The sequence below is a fragment of the Poecilia latipinna genome, unplaced genomic scaffold, assembly GCF_001443285.1.
Source record: "Poecilia latipinna isolate Pla-1442-1.1 unplaced genomic scaffold, P_latipinna-1.0 Scaffold1263, whole genome shotgun sequence".
Taxonomy (NCBI): Eukaryota; Metazoa; Chordata; class Actinopteri; order Cyprinodontiformes; family Poeciliidae; genus Poecilia; species Poecilia latipinna.
The window spans coordinates 174,629-189,165 of NW_015113879.1; the positions used below are offsets into that span (position 1 = coordinate 174,629).

General features: G+C 38.4%; 1 protein-coding gene across 1 annotated transcript in view; it reads left to right on the top strand.

Annotated features, from left to right (window-relative positions):
- The window catches only part of LOC106961085 (glutamate receptor ionotropic, NMDA 2B), a gene marked incomplete at its 3' end in the record, with an annotated part of 161,806 nt that extends 147,283 nt beyond the window's left edge, over window positions 1–14,523 (top strand). Inside the window, exons 8-9 of the mRNA XM_015054597.1 lie at window positions 9,341–9,536; window positions 14,350–14,523. Coding sequence (XP_014910083.1) covers window positions 9,341–9,536; window positions 14,350–14,523 — 370 coding nt within the window. The remainder of the gene's footprint in view (window positions 1–9,340; window positions 9,537–14,349) is intronic.
- Between the last annotated feature and the right edge of the window lie 14 nt (window positions 14,524–14,537).

Below are 14,537 nucleotides of genomic sequence, written 5' to 3' on the forward strand. Positions count from 1 at the left end.
ATGGATGGATGGATGGATGGATGGATGGATGCCAAAGGGACATTAAATGTTGTTGTAGCTCATGAAGATTCTTCAAAGAGCCATAGAAGATGGCTTCATCAGACAGTCTGATGAAGAGGATGGTCAGGATTGTCCCTAATTTTCTTGATCCTATGAAGAATCCTTCTCTGGATGATTTTCTCCAGAGGTTCCACAGTCGTTCCCAGAACAGAACCAGAACAGAACCAACCTTCTTTATCAGGCTGTTGAGTGATTTTAGGTCCTTGGCTCTGATGCTGCTGCTCTCAACAACAGACTGATAGAAGATCTGCAGCATCTTGGTGCAAACCTTGAAGGACCTTAGCTTCCTCCAGAGGTCCAGTCTGTTCTGTCCCTTCTTGTATTAATTATGATAATTTTCAGAATAATTATTATTAATAACAACTACAATTATTACTATTAGTAATAGTAATATAATATATTGTTGTTTTTTTAATAATAGTGATGGTAATAATAATAATAATAATAATAATAATAATAATAATAATAATAATAATAATAATAATAATAATAATAATAAGCAATAATAATAATAATAATAATAATAATAATAATAATAATAATAACTATTATTATTACTCATTATTATTATTATGTAATAATAATAATGATAATAATAATTAATAATAATAATAATAATAATAGTATTATAACATATTTATGTTATTATTACATATTTTATGTTATAATGAAATATGACATTTTATTTTGTTATATTGTCAAATAACAAAATAAAATACCTCTGTATTTTACCAAACATATTTGTTATTTTGTCATCTAATTATAAATAAACATTTTACTAAATGAACTACAGGTTTATAATACTTGTCAGGCTACAAGCCCAATTAACTCTGTTAGTGATTCAGATACTCACTACTCATTAGGAAAAATAGATTTATTCTTCTTCTGTAGAAATGAACAATTAATCCCAGGTCTTCAGTCAAAACATGTAGAGCTACATATTTTCCTGGGAAATTTAAAACTTCTTTAACTCTGTATTGAGCTCATTTATTATATGTAATTTTTGGATTATTTTTTGGGGGAATATATACATTTGTTTGTGGGATGTAGATGTGAAGCTAACTGCTGGCACAGACCTAAGCTATAGCATGAAGCCGACATCAGAAACGGCTTACTCATAGATTTTATGCCTGTTCCCCCCCCCTATTGTTGTGCATAAGGTTATAAAATATTTTACACATGCCTATATTTATTTATTTATTTCGAACAGACAGAAAAGACAATCAATAAATAAAGAAAACAATTGAATGAAACAAAGGGAAAACAAATTATTATACCCAAGTGACATGCAGATTTTATATTTTCTGTTCGAAAAGGAGCAGGTAGAAGATATAATATCTTATGATGTCCTGATGTCCTACTTATCAATTTATAATCAATTAACTGTCAAAACATCAAAACGAGACAACTTGTTTCCACTTTACATGATATTTAAAGATGTACCATTATTTAAACACCATTTATATCATCGATAGAATTTATAGACAGTCATCTTATAGAACATATTTTGTAATAAGCTCCTTTTTTAATCAGTTTTTTAAGCTGGTTTATATTTGTACTTTTTTTGAACTCATCATTCAATCCATTCCAGACATCTACTCCACGCACCGATAAACAAAAACTCTGCCTGGTTGCTCTAATACGTTGTTTTTTAAAATATCCTTCACCTCTTAAATTATAACCCCCCTCTCTGTCACAAAACATTTCCTGTATATTGGGTGGAAGTTGCTGATTTCTCACCTTAAACATGAATTGTACAGTTTTAAATATTACAAGGTCCTAGACCTTGTAATATTTATATTTCTATTATAATCAAATATAAATACTTGTTTATATTTGATTTAATAAATAACTGGTTTGTGTTCCCAATATCCCACTTTATGTAGTGTCCGGGTTGATTTTTTTTTGTATGACGTATTACAGCTATAAATTTGTTTTGTATGTATTCCCCCAAACTTCCACACAATATGTTAAATGTGGTACAATGAGTGCGTTATACAGAACAAACAAAGATTTGTAGTCCAGGACAAAACTACTTCCCCTCAGAACAGCAACACTTTAGGCTATTTTAGATTTTATTAGGCTGATCTGTGGTTTCCAGCTAAATTTATCATCTAATATGACACCCGAAAATTTTATTTCATGGACTTGTTGTAAATCAACACTGTCAGTAGTTATTTTAATTGTATTATTTTCTTTTTTTTTTTTTTTCTTGTTTCCGAATATCATGAATTTAGTTTTATCTAAAATCATCTAAGTAATTATTTAATTATCTTATCTAAGAAAATTGACAAAGTCGGGACCCAGGTCTATAATTATTAAAAATATGCTTATCGCCAGATTTAAATAGATGAATAACCTTTGCAATTTTCATTGCATTTTTAAATATTCCAGTTATGAATGACAAGTTTCAGCTCTAGCCAGAGTTAATGCATGCGGACGCATGGAGATGTGAAAACCTTATCTCACAAACTTGAAAAACCAGAACAGTTTCTGTGACGCTTATTAAAAACTCAACAGGCAGGAAATGGAAGAGCTACTTTAATGTAATGCTGCCACATTAGCAGCATTACATTAAATCCTCTGCGCGCAAAATTAGAGTGTAGCTGTGGTAACAAAGCAATCTAACTATGAATATTGTTCTTTGAACTTTTACAAAGTAAACTTGCCAGCTCCTTAAAATCTTACATTTAAATGTTAACCAATTTAAAAAAAATTATGTCTGCTGAAACCAATAAATCAAATTTATCAGCATTGATCATCTCAATAAACAAATGTTACATTCATGTATCTGTGGTCTGTGTTAAAATATTAGCATTTATGGGGCCCTGAAGCCCTGGGGGGCTTTAAGGAGCCACTGACTTCATTTGGATTAAACAGACGTGCAAATAATTGATATTCATTTTAATTGTATACTTTGATTAGTTGTTTTTAAGACAAGTTGTGGGTTTAAATAGCGTTTCGCTGGCAATGTTTTCCCATTTCATATAATTACCCAGTAATAATTTTACATTTCTTGTCAACTTAATATCTTTTAATACAAAAACCCGGTGGTCCGGCTCGGCGCCCCGACCACCGAGCTTAGCAAGTTTTCTGGGGGAAACCCTGCTAATCCTGTGAATATGGTATCCACTGCACCTCACCTCTCAACCAGCTACCTTGCAACCATCTGAAGATGGATGCATTTAACCAGGTTTCCTCTACGTTCCAGGAGGAGTAACTTTTTAAACTATGACAGTCACAGCTGCTGCTCGTTGTTCATGCCTGCTTAATTAAACGGGTGAAAGGCTGACAAGACCTGAACTATTGTTTGGTCCAACTGTACACACCCCAAAACTTGGCCTAAAAGGTATATTTTTGCACAAGCTGTATTAAAGTAATCTGCAAGGACTCTTAGGGACACACTGCAAAAACCGCTTAAAAACCGCTTCGGTCAGAAAATATCAATAAGAAAACTTCCAGAAGGCTTTAATAAAGAGTTGTCTTACTGTTTTTTTGTTTCTAATTTATGTCACCTGCTGTTGCCTTTCTCCTGAAGTTCTTTGCTTCTATAAAATAACAAGATTCTTGGTCTTCCTGTACACTAATGTGGTCTCTTGGTCACAAAACGAAGGTATCCATGGAAATGTTTATGTAAATTGAGCAGTTAATTACAAATGACCACTCAGTTTGTTGTCGGACCGCAGAGGACAAGCAAAAATCCAAGAGTTTTTGCTGAGTTTTCTCCAGGGATGGAGCCGTTCTGGTTTGATTTGTTGTTCCTCCGTACTCTTTGCAGAACATCTGTATTTACACTCAGACTAAATTACATACAGGTGGACTCTGTTTACTAGTTAGCTGAATTTTGAAGGCAGTATGTTAAATTCCCATGGAGCATTGAGAGAAAGTCCATATTGGCAATAAAAAAAAAACCTCCAGTCAGCTTCCTTTACAGGGGTAATACAGTTTGAAAACTTTGTTTAAACAAGCTGCATTTGTCTTAGAAAAAAATAGTCATTTTCTTGCACAGCCCTACTTTTTCTGAGCTGCATTATTTAGTTGTCTCTGCTGCGGGCTTTAAAAGGTTTCTCATTTGTTTTCCTGTGCATATGTTATGCAGGTTTCATTCCAAAATACTCTGAAATGGGAGTTTAAAAAGACAAGCATTGCCTCAGGTGTCTCTCCTCTTTTCAAGGATGTTAATCCAATCTGTTTAAGAGGTCCCGTTTTAGGGTAGTTTGTCGCCATAATGAATTTTAATTTAGCACGACGCATCATTTTCCAAAAATAAATCAAAGCCGCTTGTCTCGGTTGTAGTAGCTGCTCTGCTGTTTTTGGGCTCTGCCTTGTTAAAATTATGAACAAAACAAAATAGAAGTATGGTTTTGTTTTTGGTTGTAAATGTAGCCATGACTAATGCCTTACAAAAGTAAAGAATCTTCTATTTTATTTGTATTTCAGGTGATAAAACAAATGCTTAACCTTAAAATGTGTGGAAAACGATGAATGTTTTTTACGGTGTTTGCCGTCTAAAATCTGAAAAGTGTGGCATGAATTTGTATTCGTCCTCCTTTAGTCTGAAGCCCCAAAATAAAGTCAAGTGCAACAAGCTCAATCCAAAAATCTCAAAGATTCAAATCTCTTCTTTATGCAAAAGTAGCAGATTTGTTGTTTCAAATTAGCCACAAGACATGTAGCATGGTGGTGGCAGCATCATGCAGTTAAAGCTTTCTTTTTTTTTATCAAGGACAATAAACATGATCAGAGTTGGTGGGAAGATTGGTGGAGCTAAACACTGGGCATAGAGATGTTCAGATTCCAGCAGGGCATTTTCATATGCCAGAATGGCCCAGTCAAAGCACAGATCTAGATCCAATTGAAACTCTATATCAAGTCCTAAAATCTGATTATTACATATATAACAACCGGACTGAGCTTGAGCTAATGGGTAAAAACCTGAGCAAAGCTGGTGAAAGTTCAACACAAATCGATTTTAGAAGTAGCCTGTTGGCACAGAGGAGTGCAACATGCAAGCCACACTTTTCAGATCTTTACCTGTAAAACCTTAAATTTAACCTTGTTTGATTACACGCTACTGTCTGTTACTCTCTCACATTAAATCCCAACAGAAATACTTTTGAAGCTTGTGGTCGCAACATGACACAAAAGTGGAAAAGTTCAACATGCCTTTGTGAGGAACTGTGAATCCTCTCAAGTTAAACGAACTTTGTGTTTTTAGAGTGTTTGTGCATCTAGTATGAATGCACACATGAGAGTACAACCCCGTTCACACACGAAACAACTTCGCATCTCGTCTCCCATTCGCACTGTACACCCCGTGTGTGTGTGTGTGTGTGTGTGTGTGTGTGTGTGTGTGTGTGTGTGTGTGTGTGTGTGTGTGTGTGTGTGTACACTGCACAGCCACAATATGCCACAACACCATATGGGTCATTTTATCATCCCTCACGTCTGATTTTTTTATTTATTTTTTTCCCCCTCTTTGCAAATCCGATACTACAATAATTGCTAAGGAGTGTAATTCATGACTAATTGATGCCGCGGTTAATTTATTAAAACTGACTTATCAATATTTCACGCGACTCCTCCATTATTCACGGCAGAACATGTGCTGAAACCTATCTGTGTCAGGCCCATGCAGCGAGGACGGGAAAAGTTTGCGTCGCTTGCGTTGTCCGATGAGTTTTTGTCAGTTGTTTTGCGAGTTTTGCTCAAGAATTTATTGGGATGAATTGTCGCGGGCTTTGGTTGAGCCAGGTGGGGACGGCCCAGCCGGGATGCGCTCTCTGCTGGCCCGCAGGGAGAGCCGACGGGCTCAGCCGGGTTTGAAAACACTCATTGGTGGGAGGACGTGTGGCTTCCTCTTACTGTCTTATTTACGCACAGCGTGAACTCAGGATGAGCAGCGAGCTCGTAGCTCAGACTAAAGGAGGCGGTAGGAACGCTTTCACTGGACTTTTCTTTCTGCGTTTCTTGTGGTGAAGTTGACAGACTGTCGAGGTCCGGCTTTGCTTCAATCCCTCCCTCCGTTCAGGCCGTGCTTCACTGTGAAGTCTGTGGCCACACAGGCCTGTTGCTGTAAACAGATCAATTAATCACTTGATAAATTAAAACAAACTCAATGGTTTGCATGATTTACTGTTTTCTGTCTCTCTTTCTACCAAAAACTGGATGATGAAAGTCTTCCGGCATTTGGTCTCAACTAGCTCCTTGTTTTGAATTCATTTTCTTTGTTGTTTTTTTTTTTTATTTTTTTTTATTTTTGATATTTAAATGTCTTCCAGTTCCAGTGATAACTGCTCATTAGAATTTAAAGTTTATTGATCTTGATGTGTTGTTATGCCCTTAACTTCCCATTACTTGAAAATGGTCTGAAAACAACTTTATTGTTTAATTTCTGGGTCGATTTATCGTTCAGAAGAATTTTTGTTGTCATGACGGGCCTGGACCATAAGGTGCGTTTATTATTTATTATAGTAAATTTATCATAATAATGTTGTTGCCATGATAAATGAAAATCCCCTGAATGTGTCCGCATTTTCAGGATTTTCTCCACTGTTTGTTCAATGAGAGTATCGATAAAAGTCAATAAAGTTGAAAATCTGATTAAATGCAGTCACTGGGCAGCTTAGCGACACAAATCACACTTCTTTATGCGACTGGTGTCCTAAAGAAGCAAAGGGGAATGTTTTTCAAGAGAAATATTTGTGTTTGTGGGGCTGTGATGCTGTCACAACCACACATTTACCTAAAAAAAGACCTAATAATTTGTTCTTATTGTCACTTTTATGGTTTCACAATGGAACAACAGAATATGATAGTAAAACTTTGAGCCCATATGTCCCACCTCTAGTGCGCTCCAGTAGTAAGCGCCCATCCACTTCCTCTTTCTTTCCCTCCGAATCCCACCTCTCACTTAGTCTCATTCCCACCCTCTGTGAGATTACCGTTGCCACAGCAACGGCCGCATATTGGCTCAGAAATCACCGTGGTTGTGGGTGCCATGGAAACACACTTATGCTTGTGTTTCGCTGCTATCTGAAATGTACACACACACACACACACACACACACACAAGCTTAAATGTAAGACCTGAATCACCGTGTATCACTTGTTTCTTTTTCTCTCTCTTTTTTTCCCCCTGTAAAGATTAAAGCTGCCGTGGCGTCGAGTCATTTTGTAAATGGCTTATGATTTATGCAGCAGATTCTGTGCACTTTGTACCGGTGCCAGGACTCTACAGGACGGGGCTCTTAGCCGGACACATGGGGCTGCATGAGACGGGAAGATTCGGATCATAAGAGCCCATTGGAAAATATCAATATTTAATACAGGAAGTCGAATTACAGAGACACATTGTACGAGACACCGAGCTACAGACGGACCGATTAGCATTACAAATAATCACTTTACAGTCATGTCCACTCATTTTACTCTCTTTTTTTTCCATATCATCATATGTATCTTGTGCATGGTTTTGATGCAAGGTTACCATGGAAACAGTCACAGGGAAAGTGAGGAGGAGATGGCAGAGTGAGAGATTGAAAGGGTTAAGATGTTTTGCGTGTGTGTGTGAAAGAGATGATTTCACCTGACGTGAAAATTCTCCTACACTCACGGCAACTGTAACCACCGCAAGGCGCAGCGTTCACTCGCAGACGGATCAAATGATCTGGTTTGGCAGAAGCAATAAGGTTTTCTTATTTTCCCATACAAACCCAGATGTGCACACGCCAAAATGCGAGCTGCTTTGTCTCCACGGGCGCGCCGATGTCCACTGGGCCTGTCGGTAAATGTTTGCCGTGATGAAATTGCCGCTCCGTTGCTTTAAACGATGAGTATAGAATGCAGCGTCCATAAAATAATGGTGTTCATTGCACTGCGCTCTTTTTCTACCTGTAGGAATTCCTAGGAGTCGCACTGTAAGGGCAATAGTAAAATGAAAATCAAGTGAGACATCTTTAAACTGTCTAAAAAGTCACACAACAACACGAATGAGTCCCTGGGCAGTATTTATGTGTCCCAGTTTGGTCAGTTCTAGTTTCCTGTTTTTCTGTATCAAACTGGTCGTTCCTCTGTTTTCATTATCTTCATTGGGTTTGTATTGGCCTGGCTACTCCATAATTTTACTCCAACGGGTCTGGAATCAATATGCTTAATGGTGTGTTTGAGGATCATTATCATCTTGAAAATAATATTTCTAGAATAATTCCTCTTTGGCATAACCTATTCAAGTATTTAGATTATTGTATGCAGTAAATTAGCCTGACTCTATGGTATGAGAACAGGGGGTGCAATGATTCCAATTTAGTTTTTTTGTTTATTTCTGAGTCACTAAATATAGTGACTCAGAAATGGTTGGTTGTGGCTGATTATTGTTTCTGCACATGTGCAGTCCTGACCTGGTGGCCAAGTCTGTCAAGCAGCACTTTTTCACGGCAGAGCAAAAGAGGACAGTAGCTGAGTTTCCATTGCTAATGTTGAAAAATCAGTTTTGCAATTGCCGTATTTCCATTAAATAAGAAACGCAGATTAAAATTACACATGAATGTGTTTTTTTCACGCGATAAGTGATTAAAAACCAAGCCGCTCCATAGTCCTCCAACCACTTCCTGTTGCCTACTTCCTGCTACTACTGGTTTTCAGTGGTAGTAATGTCCAGTTGTTGGTCATGTGACTCATGATGCAAAAAAAGTGTTTCCGTTGCAGTTTTGTGAAATAAATCTATTTTTGATGAGGCCGAAAAGCAACCTCATCTTAGCACCCAAACTTTTGATCAAAAAACAAGTTGTTTTTTTGTGTGTGTGTGTGTGTTTTTTTATTTTTATAAATTAGTGTGTGATTTTGTAAATGAGACGAGGGTGGTAAAGAGTCCAGGGTTTTGTAACCTTGAGGAGACGATTGGTAACTTTTAAGAGTCGTTTCAGTTGTGTGAAGTCATTGACTGTCAGATTGGAAATGTTGCTTAACTGAGAGAGCAGTGAACATGAAATACACACGTTTATTCTGTAGAATTTTGGAATTGAAAGAGAAATAAAAATGAGAAGAATATTGTTTGACATTGTCTAAGTATTCCGGTTTTGAGCAAAGATGTATAAGATGTCAAAAAAAAAAAAAGACTCTGGCTTTTTAAAAGCAACCACACCATTCAACACGATATACTTACACATCTATTGCAAAGCAATAGATGTGTAAGTATCTAGGACATATGTAAATTGGCGCCGACAACAATGTTTTTCAGCAAGTGATGCTCTGTCCCTCTCCTCCTTGTTTCTCTCTGCAGGTACCTGATGAATGTGACATTTGAGGGGCGCAATCTGTCGTTCAGCGAGGATGGGTACCAGATGCACCCCAAGCTTGTCATTATTCTGCTCAACAAAGAGAGACAGTGGGACCGGGTAAGATGGAGAGAGATGTGGCAACGTCTGGTTGTCTGTTTGCAGCTCAGTTCTCAAATGTCTGGAGGAAAAGCTGTACCTGCTCCATGCTTCTTCTTTTTTTTTTATTTTAAGCTACACTTGAAACTAATTGTTGGCTTGCCCATTGGGCGGATTGAGGGGGAGGTCTAGGTATCCGTCTCTCTACGGACCTATTGTGGGATTTTTACTGTTTAAGCATTTAAACGGCGTTAGGCTTCCGAATCGCTGCTCTGATTAGATATCATCAACTCGGTGAAGGTGCCTTTGGACCATTCAATTCAGCAGAAGCCTCTGACTTCGGATGTGCAGAGACTGCTGATCTAGAAGTAAATATTCAACAGTTTAATGCTGCTGTTTATGGGGTTGGTATGTTTAGTTCAACTGTACCTGTGTTTTACTATAAAATAGTGTCACTTTATTTTGAAGAAGCAGAATCAGGTTGACTAAAAACGACATGCAGATGGGATGTAAACAATACATGAATACTTTTTGTATGCTACAGCCTGTGAAGTCCAGTTGTTCACGTCACTTTTAGGTGACTTTATTTTTATTAATTTTTTTTCTGACATTTGCCCTTAGAAAGGAGTTCTGGAAATGATTCAAATCACTTTGGAAAAACAATTACCTAATATCCAGTGTCATGTCAATACTATTGTTAAAATTATAATTGGTATTTTAAGTGATACACCAGCTCAGTTATGAAGTGCTAAGAAAATGCCAGATGTTGTGACATTAAAAAAAAACAAAAACAAAATGTTAAATGTGTGCTAATTCATACATTGAAGAGTCGGCTGTTGCTACAATTACAGCAGCAACATTCTATGGAGGGCCAAAAGGGACAAAATTAAACATATAAATCATGAAACCGTTGATTAATTGTCTTTGAGTGCCCTAAAAAGCTCTATACTAGTTTGATGTGTTATCATTATTAAACGTACCATGAAATAAATAAATATTTAAATTTAATATGTGATTGAATTGTGAAAATCCAAGCTTACTAGCCAATGCAGATAAGGAAATGCATATATGTATTTAATTATTTAATGGTTTCTGTTCATAGGGTCACTATAAAATAAGTTAATCAGTAAAACTTGGCCGTCAGAACTGAGAGGCGGGGTTACGGGCGGTTCTACCACTGATCTGGTGAACTCCACTAGTCTTTGATTCTTTGAGCCAAATTCGACTTTATCCAATCGTTTCAGGTGAGAAGTGGGGAATACCCTCGACGGGTCGCCAGTCTGTCGCAGTCATTGCAACCAATTGTCTATTAAATAAATTATATAAACATTTATTTCATGGTGCATTTAATTAATGAATTAGCGCTGAATTTATTTTTGACCCTTCTGGCTCCCCGTACATTTTCCTGTATTATAATACTGATAAGTTTGAACTTTAACTTTAAGTTTCAATGCAGATCCTTAAGTGGATTTAGGTTTGGACTTTGACTGGGCCATCCTAACACACAAATATGCCTCTATTTGAACTACTTATGACTCTAACCAGTGCTGAAGAAAAGCTTACCCACAGCATGATGCCACAACCACCGTGTGTTACCATGGCATTGCCCTCTGGTAAACGTTTTAATGTTTTCTCTCTACGGTTGGTTCATTCCTCTCACTCATCACACAGCTCATGTTTCTGCAGTGAACTAAATGACTTCTGAAGGCGATTGGTTGCACCGAGTGTCTCCTGGTGGAAAAGATGGTGGATTACAAATCCACAACATACATTTCTGAAATTTATTTTGAAAAAAATAAAATAAAAAAGAATTGACCAGAATCTGGTTCAAAATCAGTATCAATACTTGAAAATTGATGAGTCATGATGGGTAGGACTGCATTATGAAAGATAGATCTGAAAATAAATCTCCAACATGCTCTTTAGATTTTTCTTTGTAAAATCTGATAGTGTTGCATCATTTATCTTTACACTTTATGATTGTGAACTACCTTGTGTTGCTTTATCAAATCTATAAAAAAAAATATAGAAAAAAAACTAAATGGGTCTAACATGACATGAAAAGGTTAAATGTGAAACTGTAAACTTTGACATAAACTACACAGATATAGTAGTTGTACATCTGCGTATCCAATCAGATTAGATGTTACAGCGAAGCTCCGTTTCTTTGGACAGCACCTGATCTTTTGGATGCGCTTCACAAACACTTGGAAAAAGTCTGGAATGTCGACTCGAAATCTTTTTATGAGCATGAAAAACAACAACATCCCTGTCTGCTGAACTTCAGTCCATTCATGGAGACTCTGAGCCTCAGCTCCACAACATATGTTCTGCATCCTCGGGGTTAGAACCTGCAGGCTCGCTGTGTGGTACTTCTGTGTGAAGCGTGCATAATTTCCCCGAGTGTGCGTGGGTTATCTCTGCAGACTCCATTTTCCTCCCACAGCACAAAGACTCGCAGGTTAGGCTTAATTGCTGACTTCAGAATTCCCGTAGGTGTGGATGTGCCTGCCGATAATTGCCTGTCTTTTCAAGTCGACCCTGTGATTGACTGGCAGTCCGTCCGGAGTGCACCGCCCGCCTCTCCAGCTATTATAGATAACCCTCCCCCCCCCTACCCCCACTTTAGCACAGCAGCAGCTATAGATACAGGAGGAAGCGGACTAAACAGAGCACCTATTGTTCATAAGCATGGAGGCCTTTGAACTGAAGAAGTGGGATACTATTAGCAGTAAAGGGAAGAAAAAAAACTTCAGGTAAACTTTGCGCGCTAATTCAGCTTGTTTTGAACAAAACCCGGCTTTAAAAATCCGTTTTATGATATGATAATAAACAGAATAAAAAGCGATGGAGTTTGGCAGAGCGGAGAAGCCAGCGGTGTGCATATGGCATCGATAATTCAGCCACCCAAAATGAGCCTGTCGCTGGCCGCCACCTGCCGAGTCAGCACGCATCTGTGTTCGAGATGATCCTGCGCCGTCTGACTCCCTCACCTCTCTCTCTCCCTCTCTCCCCCACTGCTTTCTATTCTCCGTACATCTCTCCGTCTTCTGCCTCTCTAATCTATATTCTGTCCTCTGATCAGAGAACAAGGTGAGTCGTTCCCCTCTGGTCTTCCTCTTCTTTCTCCTCCACCTCAACCTCCCCACTTTATCGCTCATGTTTAATTCCCAACTTGATTTCCAAATTTTCTCGGCTCTCACCCCCCCGCCTCTTCAAAGTGGTGCGGTAACGTCCGCTTCCCGTCCCTCCCGTCTTTCTCCTCTCGTTTCTCTCACCATTTCGCTCCAGACAGAAAAAAAAGGAGCTGCGTTGTGCTCCGGGGATACACAGCCTCGGCCTCATCCTTTCCAGGCCGTGTTGCCAGATTTGTGTTGTATCCTCCCCCCCAGGAGAGCGATGTGTTTGAACACATTTCCATATTTAATGAGTGTGCAAACTGGACTTTACACACTTGACCACAGTTCCCAGCTCTTACAATTAAGCTGTGGCGAATTGTCTGATCCGTTTCTACTTCAATCCCCCTCTGTTCCCCTTGATGAAAGGAGACTGGCACGTCCAGGTAGGATTTTTTTTTTTTTTTCCCCAGAGTGGCATCGGGGGGAAATTGACTAATTGGTGATGCTTGTTCGGTGGAGTAGAGCTCCAGAGGCTGGAGGGCCCTCCAGACGTACAGCTGGACACTCTTCTACTCAAGATCCAGCATTTTGCACTTGAATGAGTTCCATGTTAACTCTCTTACCGCCCTCTTTTACATCAGATTCAGCAAAAATATCTGTCTTTATAGCTTGTTTTCTTTAAATCTTCCTGTTTTTTTGTTGTTGTTGTTGTGATCTAAATTCTGCCTGACCCTCTGTATCAGCCTCGTCCTTCTGGTTAACCTTGGACTCATTCTCTACCACCAGTCCCAGTCCCGCCCCTCCCTCTCCTGCTCCTCTCTTCTCCTCTCCATATTTAAACAACGCATTTACGCAACACGTTTGGATGCGAGCGCAATCACTCAATGACAGGAGCAGCTCGATGAATTTGTCATTTAAAAGTTGGTTTGTTATAGTTTTCAGATGACAATGTAGGTATTGAGTCGAGAGGAAGTAAAAAGTGCATTGGAAAAAGTTGCTTGACGTCCAGTGTGAAGTTTCCACGGCGCATACCTGTTTCCTTTGAAATCCTTGTCTGTATTTTTATTGAAATAACACACTTGTGGTGTTTCCATTAAATAAGGAATGAAACTAAAATCCCAAATAAGCTTCTTCACATGATAAGTCATTAAAAATCATGGCAGCGACAGATGTAAACAGTTACATGACATTTATTCATAACTCAGTCGCTTATCATCCATCAGCCAATCAGAGAGGACGTCGGTGTCTGATTTGACCGTTGCAGCGATTTGGGGAAATTGTAGCCAATGATTTTACAGAAGAGTTTTATGAACTTTTTATGAATTGTGCAGTGCTGTGAGTGCTCAGCTACACTTTGTCAGAAAAAACAGAAACAAATGATCATCCTTCTACTACTTCCTGTCATCTTCTTTGTCGTTTTCACCAGTAGTAACATCCTATTGTTGACCATGTGACTCATGTGATGCAAAAAACGTATTTTTTATTGCAGTTTTACAAAATTTTTACAAAATCTTTTTTGAAATAACTGAAAAATCACCACAATCTAGCGCAACAACGTTTTAGCGTAAAACTTGAGGGTTTTTTCCAAGTTGGCTCGTTTCCGTTAAGCAAATTTCTTTTTGTACTTTCAATTTGCATAATTTTATGATCAATGTAAACTCGCCCAGTGACGATATCAGCAGCCTTGTCATCTGCTGGTGTTGCTTTGCTGCGATTCATTTGGTCCATAATCCAAAGGACTCGTGTTTCTCTCTGCTGACAAGCTTAATGGTGATGCTGAATAAATTTTCCAGCAGGACTTGGCATCTGCCCATACCCACAAAGACACCAACGCCTGCTTTAATGGCCACGCCATCACCGTGACTGATGGGTTAACAAAATGGTCGGACCCGAACCCCACACAGAATCCATCAAGTCCTGTCAGGACCGAGATGAGAGACACCAAACCCAATAGTGCTGATTACCTGAAGGTCACTGTTAAAGC